General features: G+C 44.7%; 1 protein-coding gene across 2 annotated transcripts; it reads left to right on the top strand.

The window, feature by feature from the left end:
- Positions 1-1,042: 1,042 nt before the first annotated feature.
- On the top strand, positions 1,043-17,116 carry LOC136640296 (C-type lectin domain family 2 member B-like). Of its 2 annotated transcripts, none has more exons than XM_066615313.1 (6): positions 1,043-1,125; positions 4,972-5,076; positions 6,452-6,583; positions 8,590-8,675; positions 14,892-14,992; positions 16,061-17,116. In XM_066615313.1, the coding sequence occupies exons 1-6, from the start codon at positions 1,107-1,109 to the stop codon at positions 16,167-16,169; spliced, it is 552 nt and encodes a 183-aa protein (XP_066471410.1). In that variant the 5' UTR covers positions 1,043-1,106; the 3' UTR covers positions 16,170-17,116. The 2 variants fall into 2 exon arrangements, with proteins under 2 accessions (XP_066471410.1, XP_066471409.1); XM_066615312.1 differs by having other exon boundaries at positions 8,524-8,675.
- Positions 17,117-20,793: the final 3,677 nt, after the last annotated feature.

Raw genomic sequence — 20,793 nt, 5'->3', positions numbered from 1 at the left:
TTTTCTTTAAATTTCCCCTTTTCAAAAACTGTCTGATGCTCCCAGACTGACCTTGTCAGTGCTGCAAGTACGTACTCCCATAGTAATATCCCCCACAAGGGGAGCCAGTCTCTTTTACCCCGTCATTGCTGACCACAGTGGGCTATGCAGGGGTACAAGAACATAGATCTCTTTCCCCTTTCGCCATCTGATTATGATGCCGGGTGAAATGGCAACTTCAGCTGGTAGGTTGGGGTGAGTGGTGGGATATTCCAGTAGGGGTGCCCCTGAACATTCTGCCTCTGCCCAGACACTGGCTCACTCTTAGCCATCTGAAAGAGAGAGCAAGCCAAAAGTCAGCCAAGAGTGCAACCCTAGCTGAGTGCGCTGTCTAAGGGCCCAATTCTATCCAACTTTCCAGCATCGGTGCAGCTGCAATGCAGCCCCGAGATAAGGGAACAAATGTTCCCATACCTTGAGGAGGCCTCTGTCACTGCCTCCCCGCCACAGGATGCAGCACACACCCCATTGACATAGCTGCACTGGCACTGGAAAATTGTATAGGATTGGGCCCTTAGCCAGGTTGCCTCTCTTGGCTTATCACAGCTACTCAGTGGTTCTCTTGGCCATCCAAGAGAGGAAACCTGACCAAGAGTGCACTCTCCTCTGGGCTGTCTCAGGAAGAAGAGGAGCAGGAGCATCTTGCTGGGGCATGTTTTGCTCCTGGAACCTTATCCTTAAGAGAAAATGGATTTTTGTGTATGGTTAAGGATATGTGATTCTACCAGTTTTGTAGCCCCTTGTCATGAGTGACACAGGTCATTTGGGAACAGGACGTATTCAACATGGTGCCATGTGAAGCTGCCACCTTTCAGTACCTCTCACTCAGCAGGCAGAAGGAACTGAAGGGGCTGGCAAAGGAGTCATGATGGGAACCTGCTGCTTGTGGTTTCAGAATTGCAGAAAGAGCCGACGAGAGTTTTGCAAGACGCAAACGCTGTGCTGCAGTCACCCTTAAATCAGTGGCTGGCTTTGGGGAAGTAGTCATATCTTATTATACAACCATCTGTATCTAGTGTCCAAGCTGTTCTGGAGCACTGGAGCTACGCTACACTGTGAGAGAAGACATGGCACATTGGAAGCCAGGTAGGAACTGGGATGGGGACAAACCAACCCTTGGAGAGTCCTTCCCTTTTCTAGCTTCACCACATTGTTGTGCTGGAATATATTGTTTGCCCTAATGAGAGAAACAGCCTTTGAGAGGTGAGACTCATCCCTTATTGGAGGGAGAATAATTAACTCTGCTATGGGCAGAACGGAGCTTGCCTCTGAGGCTCAGCAAAGACCACCTGGCCAGGTTAAATCTGAGCAATTCTTGACTAAAAGCATCAAGAGGAGTTCTTTGCAGGCTCAGCAAAGGCCACCTGGCCAGGTTAAATCTGAGCAATCCCTGACTAAAAGCATCAAGAGGAGTTCTTTCAGTTCTTTGAAATGCATTACCATTTCAGTAATGGAGGAACCTTACATAGGAAGCTGGCTTAATCAGAACCCTCTCAATCCGGCTCAGCATGGACACAAACTAGCAGCAACTGCCTACAATTTCAGAAGCAATTTCCCAGCACTATCTGGAGATACTGATGATTGACCCTGTGACTTTCTGCATGACAGTCAGGTGCTCTGCTATCGTCCCTCCCCAGAATTGGTAGGAAGCCACTGTTCAGTTTTGGCACTGAGCTTTCTCACCAGCTTTTCTCATTGACTTGCTCCTATCCCAATATTTTCTTCCTGGTTTAATGGCCTAATCCTGTAGCCAATATCTTCTGACTTCCAGTTCAGAGCTTTTCCTAAAAGAACCATACTACAGTATTTAAGGACATCTCTGGGGCTGCCCATTACCACACTGTAGTGTTACATATTGTGCACACACCCCTCCAACTGTCCCTTTTGGTGTTTGTCTCTGGTAACATAATGACCTTGTTTCGCCCCTGTTTTACCTTGTGGGAAAATGTTGATAGTTTACACACAGATGTAGAGTTCTTCAAGTTGCAGCCCCTTCCCAAATTTCTGTAAGTTGCACATTAAATCTGCCATCTTGAATGTAGTTGATCACCCTCTCTTGCTTGGCTTCTGTTTTGCCCCAAGGCTCTGTGATTCTGTCCCAAGCTGTTTCTCCTCCAAACTGTCTAACTGCTCTTTTCCATACAGGGAACCTCTTCAACTGTTTCTGCTCTTGGCACTTTACTGTTCCCATGTACAGTCTCCCTGGGTGACCTCACCACTTCCTATAGCTTTCAGTGTGGCATAGTGGCCAATGCTGAAGTGCTGGAGCCCTTCATGATGCCCCCATAGCCCCATCCCATACCCAAGCCATGCCCCCTCTGTAGCGTCTGCTCTCAAGGTGGTGGCTGCAGGTAACACATATATAAGAGATAAGTATGTGTGTCTGTATATAAAGTTCTGGAAGCTCACTGGGAAAATGACTCACTTCTCGATATTCCATTTTTGAATCAGTAGTCAGAGCTTAGAAATAAAGTGCTTGTTGGTATGAGAATATGAGTCAGTGAAAGAAAGAAATTTATGACTTCCACCGTAGCTTAGAGAACTGTCTCCAATAGTTCACACTCCAGACAAGTGTGATCAGTGCTTTTTTTGTAAATAAAAAAGTGCAGGAACTCACAACTTGTTAATATTTATTTATTTATTTATTTATAAACCATTTTTTATTGGAGAAATAAAATATTTTTTATGTGCTTCCCCCCTAAAGATGAACTTACTTCTGAGTAGACATGCATAGGATTGGGCTGTCAATCTCCACATCCCCTTCCCCCTAGCTATTTTTTCTACACATGGGGAAAAATACTGTACAGGTGCACTTGTAGCGTGTAGTATGTAGTGTGGCACTACTTTGAGGAGAGGAAGCAGTGAATGGATTCCAAAAAATGGCTTACATGAGTTCCATGTAATAAAATTAAGCAACTGTGGGAGTAAGAACAAAAAAGGAATTCTTACACGAGAGGGGGTCCTTAGGTGCACATAGAAACAGCTATGTTTGCAAACAAGCGATTAAATATGGTTTAATTCAGGTATCAGAATACTCTGTGTCTTTGGGAAGGTGCTTGGCATGCAATTGTATGTTCTCTGCTGCCCTGAGCAGCTGCTGTGCATTGCTGGAGAGGATCTGCAAACGCTGGCTGGCTGAAGGCATGCTTGTGGGGGAAGGACGAGGAGGATCTCCGGCAAGGCTGGACAGGACATTGTACACACGTAGAATCCCTTTTCACCTGCCCTTAGCATGTGAAAACGGGTGCAGATATATATCTCTGTCAGGATTAAGAGCCCAATCCTAGGTATGTCTACTCTGAAGTAAGTCTTGTTCTAGTCAATGGAGCTTACTCCCAGGAAAGTGCCTAGGATTGCAGCCTAAGAGCCCAATCCTATGCATGTCTACTCAGAAGTCCACTTTAGTGAATGGGGCTTACTGTGGATAGGGTGGCAGCCTCAGGGCCCAATCCTGTGCCTGTCTACTCAGAAGTCAGTCCCATTAGAGGCAGTGGGGCTTCCTCCCAGGAAAGTGTGGAGAGGCCTGCAGCCTCAGAGCCCTTCCTCTGCCTGCCTACTCAGGCTGCAAGGCTATGAAACTTTTCTGGGAGTAAGCCCCATTGAACACAATGGAACTTAATTCTGAGTAGACATGCTTGGGCTCTCAGGCTGCAAGGCTATGCACCCTTTCCCAGGAGCAAGCCCCATTGAGCACAATGAGACATACTTCTGAGTAGACACGCCTAGGCTAATGCTGCAGATTGGCACGGGGGCTGCACCAGCCAGCTTCCTTCCCCTCCTCCTCTGCCAAGCCAGTACCTGGGCATTCCTTGGGTGCCACAGCCCGTCTCCCTGGCTGGCTGGCTGGCTGGCTGGCTGTCCGTCCTCCTCCTCAGTGTCGGCGCGTGTCCCCCCGCGCCCTCCACCGGCTTGGAAGTTGCGCTGGGAAGCAGAGCGCGGGAGGAGGGGAGGCAGGCTGGGCTCAGGCGAGAGCTTGGAGACGGGGCAGGAGGGGGTCGTTGTGCGGTCAGGCAGGGGCCAGGCGCCCGCCTACCCTGCACCCCCCAGCACCCACCCAGCAAATGCCTCTTATTTTGCTCCCCCCCTCCTGGAATGCCTCCAAAGGGGAGGGGCCCCTGCAAAAAGGTGCCAGAACTCCGTCCCCCCGCGTTCCATTAGAAAAAAAGCCCTGAGTGTGATAGTGACTATTCACTTAGGGCACAATCCTAACCAACTTTTCAGCAGCAAACTAAGGGCAATACAGCTCCAAGGTAAGGAAACAAATATTCCCTTACCTTGAGGAGGCCTTCATGATTGCCATCCAACTGCAGGATGCAGCACATACCCCATTGACATAGCTATGTCAGCGCTGGAAAATTGGTTAGGATTTAGGCGTTAGTGATCACTCCCATATCTGCAGAATTTAAAGTTCCAATGCAGATTGATCTTATGGTTTCATAGAAAAAACAGTGTATAACCACATAGGTTTCCCATGCTGAGTCACACAAGAATAGGATGATTTTTAAAATTCTCTTGTGATTGTGTGAATCACTGCTGAAAAGCTGCATGGTCCTGTTGGTTTATACATTGCTTCTGCCACACAGCTGAGGCCACAGATCTGCTTTGAATTGGCATGTATGGACATGAATTCTAGGATACTGATAGACATTTAGGGTCAAGTCACTTCTCTAAGGCCACTCAATTCTTCCATGCTATTGTGTCTGCAGGTGCATGCCCACATGAAGACGCATTAGTGTTTACCAAGCAGACACACAGACATAGTCAATAGCCATTTTCACAATTGTGGGCACACTGTTTCCAGCTGCTGCAGTCACAGGTGTCATAGCAATTCTAATTGTGTATTGTTAACTTGTACATTAGCCACATGCACAGTTGTTTTGAGGGGAGCATGCATGTGTTCGCATGAGACTGAGCTCTTGTTTCTTTCTGAAGACAATTCTGAAGACTGTGCTGAACAGGATTATGAGAATGTTATAGCTCCACATCTGCTGAGATGTCCACAGCCTGTCCCACAGCCCAAAGTGGAAGCAAAACCAGGTAAAGGATTATTAACAAAACAGGAAGCTCTTCTTGGGCCTAAAATTCAAGAGTCTTTGCGGTGGTTCTGATTGTGGAAGCAACGGAAAGCCTTAACATGCAGTCAGGAAATCTTTGCAAGGCCTCACCCTGTCATCCCTAACAGAGCTCCCACTAGAACCTCTTTAAACAACAGATTTATGCCTAATAAAGGTTTTGTGGACTGTTGACTGTTTAAACAACAGACGTGTACAAATCATGAGAAGCAGAGGTTGCCCGAGATGGAGGTTGGTGCAGCCCAGGAGCTGAGTCACATCACATTTTCACCTTTCTGAAGCAGAGCTGTGACATGAACTCACAATCCAGAGACAGGCCTCAGCATTTCAGGCACAATCCTATCCTGCGCTGGATAGGCAAGCCAAGAGGCTAGTGCTGTATCCAGCACAGGATTATGGCCATAAGCGGCTCAGCCAGAGGCAAGGGGAAACATTTCCCCTTACCTCCGGGTAAGGCCACTGGTGCCTATAGGTCTTCTCAGACTTGCGCCACCTCATGAGGTGGAACTGCCAGATCCCAGCCCCGCCTCCTGCTCCCCACCCACCTGCCCCCAGGGCTGCCCACCACCTGCCCTCCCCCATCCAGGAACGCCTCCCTCCCGCCTCCTCCTTGCCTCCCCTGCCTACCTTTCTTCGTTGCGTCAGCCCAGCTGGACTGATGCCCGGCTGGACCGATACAACTTGCGAGGAGGAAGCCGCCGCAGAGGTTTGCATCAGCCTCCGCAGGCCAGCGCTTCTTTGAGCGCCGGCCCAGCTTCTTCTTGAGGAGGCGCAAACGTACCTTATAGCACGTTTATGACCATCCTGGGCCAGCGCAAGGGACTTGAGTCAGCCCATGGGCACCTTTGAATTGCACCCATTATCTCTTTGCTCCACAAGCTGATGGGCTGTGGAGCAGGTAATTGGCAAGGTGTGAGGGCACATAAATTAGCCATCTTGTTGAAGCTAAGTAGATCTAGGTTTTGGGTAGTGCTTGGACCACCTGGGAACTCCACATAGAGAGTTCCAGGCAGCATATGAATGGAACACAGAAACAAAGAAGTAGATTTGGGGTCCCAGCATCATTACCCTGATATTCCCAGGTAGATAAGAAAAGCCACTTGGCAGCGGCAGCACTGCAATCTTGGCAGCACTGTCGCTGCCCCCCTCCCCACCTACGCAAACACTTACCTGGTTTCCAACTCCCCTGTGTTTGGGAACTTTAGATGCTTTTTGACATGCCCTCTCCTATACATGTGGGCTGACCGCTGATCTTTTATTTTTATGCTGGTTACATTTGTCCTGCTGGGTACCAATTATCCTATGCTATAACCACTTAGCTTGCTGTTGATTATTCACAGATGTGTCTTCACCCACGCTTACTGGTCAAACAGGATGCTGCTGTCGGAGAGCATCCATCATTGTCCTTTATGTTCTGGTGTGTGCTACCCTGTTAATTGCAACAGCTGCTTTGGTGCTGGCCATTTGGAAATGTGAGTTTAATATAAGACCTGGAACACTACAAGACAACAGCTAATGCATCGTAAGAAATTGTTAAAAATAATCCATTCTAATAAAAGAAGATGACAGATAGCAAAACAGGAACAGCAGCCAATAAATAGCACAAGAATTAAACATAAAACCACCACGAGTGGTTTAAAAGGCCAGGGAATCCGTCCAGGCCTTCAGTAATGTTTAGATTGTGCCGTTTGTTGGTATTTGTTTATGAATTTTTGTTTCAGATCTTCAGGACTGTAACTGTATCAGGATGTTCAATGGCACTATATACAAATTGCAAATCAATCAGGCTCTTTTAGAGCAGGCATTTCAAAACTATTAAAGTGAAATAAATAAAAAAACAGATTAGGTGGAAATAGAGACTGATGGCCAGATCCTTTCCCCTGCCAGCCCGTAGCACACAGTGCCACTAATGAAGCATGTGCTGCAGGCTATGGAGGGGGAGGCCCTGGAGAGGTAAGCAAAAATCTTTCTTATTTACCTCTCGATATGCCACCTGGCCTGCAATGGGTCTCCTCAGTTCCACAGCAGCTCTTCAATTGGCGTAAGTCCAGGAAGAATCAGGGGAGCATGTCAGGCCAGGAAAAGGTGGAATAGGGTCTTGGCATACACCACTGCTCCAAGATTCTCTTCCTCCTGCCCCCAAACAGCCCTCAGCTGGGCCTGTTCTCTTCCCCAGGCTGCTCACGATCCTCCTCCACCCCCCCCCCCAACAGCATGGGATGAAGGAGGAAGTTCAGCAGGCTGCTGTCAACTGTGCACAGCTCTGGCCATTTGCCCTGGGAGTACTGCCTATAGAACGACAAAGCGATTTTTACATCATCCTTCTGGATTACAAGATACATCATCAGGGGAGGAGAGCAGGCCAAGCTGGGGCTGTTTGGGGGTGGGAGGGGGAGGATCTTGGAGGCCCTGGATAGGATTGTACTGCCTGTCTCTTCTGGGTCAAAAACCTAAACACACTTTTCTGAGCGTAAGCCTCTTTGAACACAGTGAGACTTACTTCTGAGTAGAAATGCCTAGGATTGCTCTGTTAGTTTGCTTCCCATCTAATTTGCAAAGCATACATCATATTTTCTCCATATACACTATCAAAGCCTATTATTGTACTTTGGGGAACTAGTGGGGTCACTTGTGTTTCTCATGTACTTGCCAATAAGGACCACATTTGAAGTTGTCTTGTGGTTTTTTGGAGATCATTAAATGTGTGGAGCAAAATTAGGTCCAGCTTCCTAAGTATTCAGTGACAGACGTGGCTTTCACGGCAGAGAGCATTGTTGTTGTTCGCTCATTAAGTTGTGTCCAACTCTTTGTGACCCCGTGGACCACAGCATCTCAGGCCCCCTGTCTCCCAGTAACTTCTAGAGTTTGTGCCCTGTTTTTTTCTCAGGGTGGTTTCAATGTATAGGTGTGGCAGGTAGGGGGGGGGGAGGCAATACAATAGCCAGAATATTATGGGGAAGATGAGTTTAAAAGCTGAACAGTCCTCAGAAAGTAAAAAGGGTTGAATTATGTTAAAACCCAAGCCTGAAGTGGTGATCCACAGCAATAATTCCTTATTCCAGTTGGCAGTAAGGGCAAAACATTATGTATGTAGCCCTGAGCCCTTTGAGGAAGGTGTAAACAGATGATCCATGTCAAAATAATACAATATGGAGATTCCGGCAGGCGTTCATGGGTTGAATGGGTACAAAGCAGTGCTGGAATTCCATCTTTTCTACTGGTCCCTGTAGGTACGGAGGAGGGAGGGAGTCTGACTTGGCTGGGCTGGGGGAAGTCAAGGGATGGGGCTTGTGGATTGCTTTGTTCATTTGTTCATCAAGTACTGGTATGAAAAATTGACAATAGCAGTCCTGGAACTGCTAGGGCATGCATTAATTCTGGAGTTACAGAAGCCTTTCAATACCATGTGCAGTTATTCCACAGTGCCAAGATGGCTGGCAGAAGTTCCAGACAAAATGCTACTTCTTCTCTACTAAAGCAGGCTCCTGGACATTGGCAAACAACATCTGCGATAGTCTTGGCGCACAGCTGGTTGTGACCACTCAATCTAACACAGAGGAACAGGTGAACCATTCCTGACTTTCCTGGAACAAAGCGTTGGTATCTTGCACAAACCCTAAACCCTGTCCTTTTTCCCAGCCCCCCCCCCCCCCGGTTCTATTCTTCCAATATTTATAACACTTCACAAAAATGCATCATTCTTCCAGACCAACCCCTGGCCATTACCATTTTTTCAGTTTTGATAATGGCTTCTTAGTATAAATTATGGCCGCACTCTTTTCCCCTTGCCATCTGTTTCCTGATCATTGCCAAGACACATTTGGATTTTATAGTCAAATGTTCCAGATTCCTTCCCCAATGAAAAGGGTTATAAACTTTGTTATTTAAGAGTAGCTGAGCACTGGAAAGAGACACCCAACGGCATCATTATGAGAAGGATGACTGTATTCTGTCCGCTTGGCTCAAGATTCTTCATCAGCACACTCCCCAGACCCCAAAGCTGCCTTATCCTCCAGAAGGGAAAATGACTAGCCATTGCACACTCGCTGGTTAATTCATGTAAATACGTAAATTATGTGACGTATATAGGAAAAAAATGTGTTCTTCTTCTCAATGCTAGAATTCAGGGCCATTCAAGTAACTGACTCAGGACAAACAAGAGAAACTATTTCTTCATGCAACACAGGAATAATTTATAGAGCTTGCTGCCACAAGATGTGGTGATGACCACAAGGTTTAATGGCACAAATGCAGAATCTGACAAATGTATGGAGGAAAAGTCTATCAGTGGGTATGAGCCTTGATAGCTTAATTAACCCTCCAGGCTCAGAGGTGGTATTCCTCTTAAGACCAGATGCTGGAGAGCAACAGTGAGAAGCTGTTGCCTTCATGTTCGACTTGTGGGATTCCTGGACACATCTGGCCAGCCACTGTGGGAGACAGAATGTTGGACTTGATGGTCAGATCCAGCAGATGGACTCCTCTTACAACCTTATGTGTATGCACATTTAAAATGATCCATTGGGATTCAGACAGCCCAGTCAGCCATCTTTAAAAATCACCTAACCACATGCACACATGTGGTCCACAATCCAACACAGTTTTCCCTATGCTAAAACACATTGAAATAAGTGAACTTACATGTGCTTAATTCTGCACTAGATTATTATGGCCTTTATTTGGTCTTCACTAAAGAGTTGTAGCCTTGGAACTTTGTTCACTCTATGAAAGTAGGACCTTCCCAGAGTTTTTTTTTAATATAATCATGTGCAGTTGTTAGTGATATGTTGCTTGGCATCCTTCTTGATGAATTCCTTCAAGGGGGCTCTTCTGCTGCAAGAGAGGACACTGCATTTTCTGAGCATTAAAAGTGCAACATCTATTATTATTAACAGTATTTATATACCGCTTTTCAACTAAAAGTTCACAAAGCGGTTTACAGAGAAAAATCAAATAACTAAATGGCTCCCTGTTCCAAAAGGGCTCACAATCTAAAAAGATGCAAATGAATACCAGCAGATAGCCACTGGAACAGACAGTGCTGGGGTGAGGTGGGCCAGTTACTCTCCCCCTGCTAAAAAAAGGAGCACCCACTTGAAAAAGTGCCTCTTACCCAATTAGCATTTTACCCATGAAAATGTAGAAGATATCACTGTGCTTGTGATAAACAGCACAGTCCTTATTGTGGCAAGGTCAAAAGCAAACTCAGTAGGCAAGAGTGGTGATCGTCTGCAAGCTTTATTTCATTGCCAGCAATGGGCTTCTCAGGGACTCCTGTCCAAAGCAAAGAGAGCAATGAGAGCTATGTGGGAACTCTCAAAGCCCTCAGAGAAAGCGATTTTCCAGTGTGAGCCTCTCACTTATATTTGATTCTGGCTCCTTTGTTTGAGGAGTCTTACACTTCTCATTGGCTGGTGTGTGACATCAGAAATGGGGGCTTTCTCAGGGTTGGCCACAGATAACTTTACAAACATTTGATTGGTTGGTTTCAAGTTACAAGTTCCAAAAAAGGCAAAAATTTACATTAAGACATATAGAAAACATTGTTTCCAACAACCACTAGATGGCACTATTTACTCATTTACTAGCTTTGGTATGTCTTGTGCTTATTTCTGACCCTGACAGAGTTACCAGTGTTATCTTTCTAACATTCCTTTCTGTCTGGTCCCATCAATCACTGTGGGCTTTCTGCCAACCTCTGTTTAACTAAGCCTTTGATCTTTCCTCTATTCTATGTGTAATTCTCTATATGTAACCTGTTATGTATAGTGGTATAAACATATATTTAATACAAGACAAACTAACTTCTTATTGTAAAAAGGATTTTAAGAACTCTTTCTAACAAAATTCAGCTTTTTCTGTCAGCTTAGAGGCTCTTATTATGTTTTGGCTTAATTAGGGGACTTTCTCTGGAATGTTATTGCTTATCTGTTATCTTCTGTCTAGCTGATTGTTTGCAGGTGTCTGTATCTCTGTTATTTCCATCTGCCAAACAAGATAAACTGTCCGCTTAGATCTCCTCATTAAAATGCTTCTAACCTGTGTATAACCTTTGGTTTTTGCTTCTTGGTGCCAAGAGAGATATAATTCTTCCTAATTAATTGTTGCAAGGGCACTGCTTCCTGGCTCCTCCCTATTTGCTATCTAAATCTGTCTCTCTTTGAGTTGTAACTCTTTAGTTCCAATTAAAAGTATCTTTTGCCTAAGATAAGAGTCTTATGCCTCCTTGTCAGACTCTCCTAATTAACTTTTGCCAGACACCTGCCTTTCAAGGTTACATTTGAATTACATTTTCAAACTTGTGGCTTTAAGCCTTTTAATAGTTTTTCACCTTTCTGTGTAATTTTATGCTATTATTAACTTTCAAACAGTAAAACTTATTCCTAAACTATTACATCCTTATATGTGTGTGTTAGTTACACTTTATAACTATTAACTATTAAATATTGGAGAATATTTGGTATGCATGCTAACTTAGTGATTTATTTGACACTTCTGTGATGCTCTGGTTTAAATAATTCTCTCAGTGCTTATTAGACTGTATTTTTGATTTACTACTTGTTTTCATTTGGCATACTAGCAATTAAGCTTCAGATGAAATTCCAGCTTCATACTCCCTTTTTGAACCTTATCTGATGCCTTGGCAGTTTGCCCAGAAACATTCCTTGAGACTAATTTACAGCCTGCTTGCAATTTGCAGTTTGCAGACTTTCTCCAAGAGAGAGAGAGCAAAATGAATTTAAGCTTGTTTGTGAGCATAAGCATATGAACATTTTCTCTATTTCTTAAACATATAAACCAATAATTTGTTTTAAACTAATTTAGCTATAAACACCCATAAACATAGCATTAACATTTGCTTTCATGGCCTTGTCTCATAATCATTGTGGGGCTGCTGCCTAGAATCTGGTTGTGCAGGTGACAGAGAACTTACAGGACATTTCTAATGAGGAGTTTAATCTTCTTTATTTAGTTAAATACTTTAGGGACTGTGCCTCCCTGTATATCCCACTAGTATGCAAAATGTCACCTAAGGGCGCAATCCTAACCCACTTTCCAGCACCGACATAAAGACAATGCAGCTCAGAAGTAAAGGAACAAACATCCCTGACTTTGAGGAGGCCTCTGTGACTGCCACCCAGCTGCAGGATGCAGCACACACCCCATTGGCACAGCTATGCCAGCGCTGAAAAGTTGGTTAGGATTTTTGGGCCTAACCTTTTTTAAAAGGAACACCCTGCAGCAACCATTTGCCAGTTTGTGAAGCTTCTGATTTTATTGCCTTGATTCGGATTTGATTTACAGCCCAATCCTAAGCGGGTCTACTCAGAAGTAAGCCCCATTATGTTCGATGGGGCTTACTCCCAGGAACGTGTGCATAGGACTGTAGCCTTATGTCAGTGCTGAAGCCTTTTGTTGTGGGGGGGGGGCTGTTTTTTTTTTTAGGCCATGTAGCAGAAAAATTATCACCCTTCAGCAATATTGCTTTTCCTTTCTTTCGCCAATGCGGAGTGGACATGCGGAGTGGACAGTAATTTATTATCACTGATTCTGGTTTTGAGGGGTAGGCTATCAGCCAAATAATAAAATGTGATTGGAACACCAGAGAGAGGGAGTGTCTCTCCACCTCCCCCCAACAAATAGCTCACCCCCTTGTCCCCTGTAAAGGCACTGTTCACATAGAGTACTTTACTATATATCAGGGGTGCCCAAACCCCTGCCCTGGGGCCACTTGCGGCCCTTGAGGACTCCCAGTTCGGCCCTCAGGGAGCACCCAGTCCCCAGTGAGCCTCTGGTCCTCTGGAGACTTGCTGGAGCCCGCGCTGGCCTGATGCAACTCAGGCCAACTGTTTGACCTCTCACTTGAGCTGTGGGATGAGGACTCCCTCCACTGCTTGCTGTTTCACATCTGTGATGCAGCAGTGGCAGCAAAGGAAAGGCTGGTCTTGCTTTGTGCAAGGCATAAGAACATAAGAACATAAGAACAGCCCCACTGGATCAGGCCAGAGGCCCATCTAGTCCAGCTTCCTGTATCTCACAGCGGCCCACCAAATGCCCCAGGGAGCACACCAGATAACAAGAGACCTCATCCTGGTGCCCTCCCTTGCATCTGGCATTCTGACATAACCCATTTCTAAAATCAGGAGGTTGCACATACACATCATGGCTTGTACCCCATAATGAATTTTTCCTCCAGAAACTTGTCCAATCCCCTTTTAAAGGCATCTAGGCTAGACGCCAGCACCACATCCTGTGGCAAGGAGTTCCACAGACCGACCACATGCTGAGTAAAGAAATATTTTCTTTTGTCTGTCCTAACCTGCCGAACACTCAATTTGAGTGTATGTCCCCTGGTTCTGGTATTATGTGAGAGTGTAAAGAGCATCTCCCTATCCACTCTGTCCATCCCCTGCATAATTTTGTATGTCTCAATCATGTCCCCCCTCAGGCGTCTCTTTTCTAGGCTGAAGAGGCCCAAACGCCGTAGCCTTTCCTCATAAGAAGGTGCCCCAGCCCCGTAATCATCTTAGTCGCTCTCTTTTGCACCTTTTCCATTTCCACTATGTCTTTTTTGAGATGCGGTGACCAGAACTGGACACAATACTCCAGGTGTGGCCTTATCATAGATTTGTACAACGGCATTATAATACTAGCCGTTTTGTTCTCAATACGCTTCCTAATGATCCCAAGCATAGAATTGGCCTTCTTCACTGCTGCCGCACATTGGGTCAATACTTTCATCGACCTGTCCACCACCACCCCAAGATCTCTCTCCTGATCTGTCACAGACAGCTCAGAACCCATCAGCCTATATCTAAAGTTTTGATTTTTTGCCCCAATGTGCATGACTTTACACTTACTGACATTGAAGTGCATCTGCCATTTTGCTGCCCATTCTGCCAGTCTGGAGAGATCCTTCTGGAGCTCCTCACAATCACTTCTGGTCTTCACCACTCAAAAAAGTTTGGTGTCGTCTGCAAACTTAGCCACTTCACTGCTCAACCCTGTCTCCAGGTCGTGACAAAAATAGGCGTGACATTTGCTATCCTCCAATCTTCTGGCACCGTGGCCGTTTTGAGGGACAAGTTGCATACCTTAGTCAAGAGATCTGCAACTTCATTCTTCAATTCCTTAATAACTCTTGGGTGGATGCCATCCGGGCCCGGTGACTTATTGATCTTTAATTTATCAATGAGGTCTGAAACATCTTCTCTTTTAACCTCTATCTGACTTAACTCCTCGGTCAGGAGGGGCCGTTCGGGCAGCGGTATCTGCCCGAGGTCTTCTGCCGTGAAGACAGATGCAAAGAACTCATTTAATTTCTCTGCCATGCCTTTTATAGGCCATGAGCTATTGCAAAACCTTCATTCATCCATATAAGGTCCATCTCTAATGTATTCATTTATGTAAATTTATTCAAATTTGAAATGTAAATTCTTTTTTTCCCCCTGCCCCCGACACAGTGTCAGAGAGATGATGTGGCCCTCCTGCCAAAATGTTTGGACACCCCTGCTATATATAAAACATGAGTTCACTTCTATTGATGGTTTGGATAGGACTATTAAATGCGAAATGCATCATTGTTTTTCTTTCAGAAATCTAACATGGTCAAAAGCTTGCTTCACTTCCTAAACATGCAATTGCCCCCTTCTGTGCCCCTCAATGTTTTTGTTCTGTTTCTTTTCTGGCACCAACACTTCTTTTGCTAATCATTTGGATAAACTCTTGTAGTGTGAGAAACAGACACACATAACCCTTCCTGCTTTTATCACTTTGTAGGATTTTCTGGTTCGTGAAGAGCAATTTAATTACTGGATTGGCCTCCAGTGGTATACTGATGAAGGATGGAAGTGGGTGGATGGCAAATCCCAACGCAATACGTAAGTACCATGCATATACTGACGATTGGTGAGCTTCACATTTCCACCTGGTCAAGGCTTTATGACATGTTGACCAAACGCATTCCACTGACAGAGATGGAACCTTCATATCTTGGATCAAAAGTGCCCATTAAGCTCTAAAAGAGGGAGGCAGCAGAGTGTACACCAGAGTGAGATAGCTACATTTATGTTCATGCTAGTTTACATACACATTCTTTATGTGATTATTTTTCCAAGAGTGACTTGGGATGCTTTGACATGAGTCAAGAATGCAGCTCACTAGATCCTGAAAACCCTTAAGGTTGAATAGGTTGAGCCTGAAAATGGTGAATTGCAATTTTGACGCATCGGTACATTCAGAAAACTGTTTTGCCATATCAGAGGTGCCCAAAAGAGGCAATTCATGGGGTGTTCATCACATCAAAAAACCACTCAAGACATTTTACCCAACAACTTTCAGATTTCAATTCAGACTGCAATTTCATATTTGCAGTCACCAAAGCAAAGGAAAAAGAAGAGCAATTCTTTTGGCTGCAAGGGGAAACCAGTAATTAAAGCCCACCACCAGTGTAGGAAACAGGAACAGATTGATTAAGGACTCTGCATCAGGAATGATGCATGTAATATGATGGAACAGGGAACCTTTTTTAAAGGAGCAAGGAAGAAGCCACACATTAAGCCTTGTCTGCCCAAAGTTGCATATATGCAACAGGGTTCAAATGTGTACATGTGTGGGCTGGGCAAAAATGGGTTAAGGGGCACATCACATGCAAGAGAAGCAGGATCTTGGCTAAATGGGACTCACTTCTGACTACAGATAGTGGAATGGGATCTTCGTGGGCTTTATCCAATTTTTATGGGGAGAACTGGGCTGTATCAACTGCCATATGGAGTCACTATTTAATTCTATTTCCAGCTGATTATAGATAAGCAACATCTCCTCAGCTGCAGACAAGGGCCCTAGGATGAGAGCAATTGAAGTGACCTCATTTGTTACCTCATTGCCGCTTCTTGTACAAAGCGTTCCATCTTTTCCAGCAGATAGCTCATGTCTTTCTTTTGTTACAGGTCTTGGATAAAAGGAACAGAAAAATGTGCATATGTCACAGGACAAAGCAGAAGATTCTTGAAAACATGGTCTTGTGCATCATATTCCCGTTACATTTGTGAAAAATAAGCAGCATAAGGAACAATTGCATTTCCATCCAATTTTGTAAACTTCAAACTTTCATTTGTGAAAAATAGTGTAAGTCATAATTTGCTGCCATCTCCTTTGATTCTTTTGAAAGCATACCTAACCGTGTATGTGCCAGAGCAGGGGTGTCAAACATAAGCCCTATGGGCCCAATGTGGCCTACAGAAGCCATTTATCCAGCCCCCATTATAATTCTCACAGATTGATAATGTTCTCACATTAATAATCTGATTAATCTCTGATAATCTGTTCTCACAGATTGATAATAGGGCTCTCTCATATCTTGAAAATATGAATAAGAATTGCACATTTTCTCTTCTGTCATTTGCAGCTGATGAGTTTTAATTTGAGAACAAAGTACTTATTTCTGGTCATCATCTGCTTAATGATGTCACTTTCTATTTAATAATGTCATTTCCAGCTCTCAGCAGGCACAAAGAATGCTAACTGAGGCCCTCTGTATGGAATGAGTCTGACACCCCTGTACTAGAGATTATACAACAAACTGCTAATAAAGGGTCACCCAAGAAATATGACTTGCCTTCCTTGGCGCCATCTACAGGTTACTGGAGTATGGCAACATGCTTTAGGCTTTGATAGAGGGTCAATTCATGCACTCAATTTAACCTGGTGGTGAGAATGTTGATTTACAACCCAATCCTATAGGAATGGTGGCGTTCTGCAAAGTATACCAGCACATTGACATCTCCACCATCACAGAAGCGTCTCTATAGGCGTGGCAGCTATAAAATCGTGCACTGCCAGCAGTGCGGTGTAGACAGGCCACCAGCAGAACCCAACTGGCGGAGAGGCAAGAAAGGTGCAGGAATTAGAAGAGGCAGGATCAGCAGCCACCCAATCCTGAGCACCCAACCTGGGCTGGACACACCCCCAGCAACCTCCTCAGAGGAGCCATATTGGGGACAATGCAGTGGTTGACACTAAGGTATCTCTCCACCGCTGTCACCCAGCCTCTCCCCTGGGATGACAGGGTGGTTGCAGTAGACACTGTACCGGCAGTCCTGCATCCAGCAGGCCATCCCTAGATAGGTTTGGGTTGTTAGTGTACCTGGCCTTAGGTGTGTTCCCACTGGAGAAGAAATGCAGTTGCTTCACCACAAACACTACTTGCAACTCAGCTGAGTTTATTGTACCACCACAGAGTTGCCAAGAATGGGTCAAGTGGCAGCATAATAAAGTTGGTTGGTTAGTCAGTTGTAGTTCTAGTGAGGCTCTCACACAACCACTTTAACACAGGCCCATCTCACCCTTGACTGTATTATCTCCTTGCCAGTGTGATCATGCAAAGTGGTCCATAAAGCTCAATTTCCAACAGCCTAAGGATTGGTTAAGGGCTAGTGGAGTCTCTTACATCCAACAGACAGCTTGTATTTTACCTCAAGCCCCCTTCTTTCCCCCATATCTGTAGTTTGTTTTTCAAATCGTCTCCTTTTTATCCTTTCATCCTTTTCAGTCAGGCAGGAGCTTGCCTGACTGCTTGCCAGGAGCCTTACCAGTACCCCAGAAGGACTGCTAAGCCAGGACACTACAGGACTGCAGTGAGCTGTGGGGCAGAATTGGCACTGAGTGTTGATGAACATGGATTTAAATTGCAGGAAGTGGATTAGGATAATCATATCAAAAAGCCATGATAGGTCTAAGATGATTTTGAGCATAGAATATAAAAGCAAATATATACCAAGGAAGAGTCTATTTTGACGCATCTTTGCCAAAGAAGCTAAATGAAAAGCAAATGTGCTTCAAAGGCAGTAGGTAATCCTAACAGTTTTGCTTGGCTTCACAGTGACAAGCTCCCTTTGAAACTATCAGTGCAAACATGCCTGGCTGGCACGAGCCGGGTAGCATTTCAAATACATGAGATAACTGCAGTAATGATTGGGTTTTGAGCATTTCATAGCTCCATGAGTGTCTTTCATTTCCCCTATCCTGCTTTGAGAACTGAAGACTCTGTGTGTGTGTGTGTGTGTGTGTGTGTGTGTGTGTGTGTGTGTGTGTGTGTGTGTGTGTCAGTCCATCCATTAGGTGAGGTGATCAGTGACCAATTGTGGTAGGGGTGTGAGAGGGCCACAGATTTAAAGTGCCTTTTACCCTGAGCGCTGCCACAACCCAGCCCGCTGTGGACACAAGCCATACTGATGAATTTTCCACCTCCTAAAAGTAAGCAGAAAGCAGATAACCCACCTTCCTTCCAGCATGATTTCTTCAAATGCTGAAGTGCAGAAAAGGAGTTCATTCAGACAGTCCCTTTAAGTCTGCAATCCTAACCTCACTTTCCCAGGAGTAAGTCCCATTGAACAAAATAGCACTTACTACTGAGTAGACCTGGTTAGGATTGTGCCCTAAATCAAGTCGGAAGTCTTAAACTTCCACAACTGAAGAAACCACACAAAGAGTGCAGTGAGTGGTTGCTTTTCTAAAAGTACTGTGCAGAAGTGTTGAATCAATCATACACATTCTTTTTTATTGTCCTCTGCACACTAGATCCTGCCACACTTACTTGACTCCACTTCTCGGCATAATGAATGGGCTTTTGGATGAGGCAAAACTGAAGTGTCTCCTAAATGACTGCTCACCAGATGTGCTAGAGGGAGTTTCTAAATTTTTACTTTTGGCGATTTCTAAGCCTTCTTAATGTAATTTGTCAAAAATGTTGATATTTTATGTTGAACTGTAAATGTTTTATTAGTAATTTAGTATCTTAACTCCGTTTTTGATAAACGGGATTAGGACTAATTATGTTTGCTTTTATGATTTCTCTATCTATGCCTAATAAAGGTTTATTCATTCATTCATTCATTCATACTGTGCAGAGGCAGAGGCAGCAAACCAGAGGCAGCATCGAGCAGCATTCCAGGTTGCACCTCACCTGTTGGGAAAGAGTGTGTGGCAAACAACTGGCCAGTATGGCACTGGCCCAGCCAGAATGTCATTCTCCTGGTCTGTTGTTTGAACAGGAGGCTAAAAAGGCAGTGGGAGGTGGACTGTACATGCAACTTTAACTCCATGTATCATCATTAGCTTAAAGGCTTTTGTAAGGTATTATTACGAGAGCATTGCAAAGAAGTCATGTTACAACATGTTACAAGTTGGTTAGTATTAAAGGCGTTGCAGATCTCTTACCTTTGTTGCTACATTCTGTGAATTGGAAGGAATCTATGATGGAAATTAGGGCAGGTTTTTGGGTTTGTTTTTTTTTAAGAAGTAGTGTCCTTTCATGAAATAAAAGCAATTTGTACATGTTAGAACATCATGCCTCTGTCACTTCTACTGCCTCAAAAATTTTAGAAACATTTACTAAAAGAGGGCTTGGGCAGGTTTGCTTAATGAGCAAGAAGCAGTTGGGAGTTGGAAATCAGAAGGTGGTTGTCCTGTCTGACTCTGGCATTCCAATACAACCACTAGTGTGCCATTAGCACAACATTATGCATATGAGATAAACCCTACTGAACAAACATATTATTAGAAGACCCCTGAAAGCATCATGGCTCTCTGGTATAATGAGTACCTCGATACTCATAGATTTGTTTAGAAATGTACTCTTATAATTATAAATAAAGCAACCATTACAAATGCTACAGAAATAGGGTAGGTCTCCAGTGACCTCTTGCCCAAAGGGAAGTGAATCCAGCAGTGCTGACCACTTGGGGAAGTGGAGAGCACATGAAAATACTTATTAAATGGAGCAACAAACATGTTATTGGCCAATGCCGTTCTGCATGTGACCATAGTTTACAAGGAATCACACAGTACTCTATGATGACCTACTACTCGTTAATAAGGAACTGAGAAAGCAGAAGACAGAGGTGGATAAGTTACAACAGATGTGCAAATCGGATTCATCAGTCTTCCTGTGCAACTTCAGGAGAGCTTCTCCTTTTTTCCAAGAAAGGGCTCTGTCCCAAAGCCCATTGCCCCAGCATGACCCAAGTGAGGTTCCTCTCTGTCCCACAAGCTTATACTGTCAGCACCCTGAAGTCTGATTTCAGTGAAATCCAGAACAGGAGTAAGAACAGTTGAATCACAGTCCAAAGTTGGGCAATACCTTTATTAGGACCAACCAAAAAGTGTCAAGGTATCATCGGCCAGCCTTTCCAATGCTTTCCACTAAAAGTCGGTTGGCTTTGCATTGTGAAATAACAAGGCTATAGTGGGGGCTGTGCTCAGTTAAATGGTCCTCATTTCCACTCAGCTGTAGCTACTAGCACTCTGGTGCTCCCAGGGCTCCTGGCCTAATTTCCCTGTGATCAGAAGGGATAGGCATGCTGCCTGGATCCAGCCTGCCTTTTGTTGCCTTGGGAATGGTGGGAGCAGCAGCCCTTCACTAATGGTACCTCAGCTGCCAGCTAAGTGGTGCTGGAGTTTAACTAAAGGCACGCTGTGAAATCACAAGTGCCTTTCCAGAATTCAGCATGAGATGGGAGGTGTCAAGATTCACAGCCAGGTTTAAAGTGTCTCTCTTGGACATATTCTAGATGAAACTGAAGAAAAGAACTCCATTTTTTGAAGATAATTTGGGTCAGTTCAGATAATAACCGGAGGACCATTTAAGCGCATGAGGGAGTAGTGTGAGCATGCGCTTGTCCCT

This window comes from Tiliqua scincoides, chromosome 2, assembly GCF_035046505.1.
Source record: "Tiliqua scincoides isolate rTilSci1 chromosome 2, rTilSci1.hap2, whole genome shotgun sequence".
Lineage (NCBI taxonomy): Eukaryota > Metazoa > Chordata > Lepidosauria > Squamata > Scincidae > Tiliqua > Tiliqua scincoides.
Note: the sequence above shows the minus strand (reverse complement) of the source record. Positions and strands in the feature narration are given on the sequence as shown.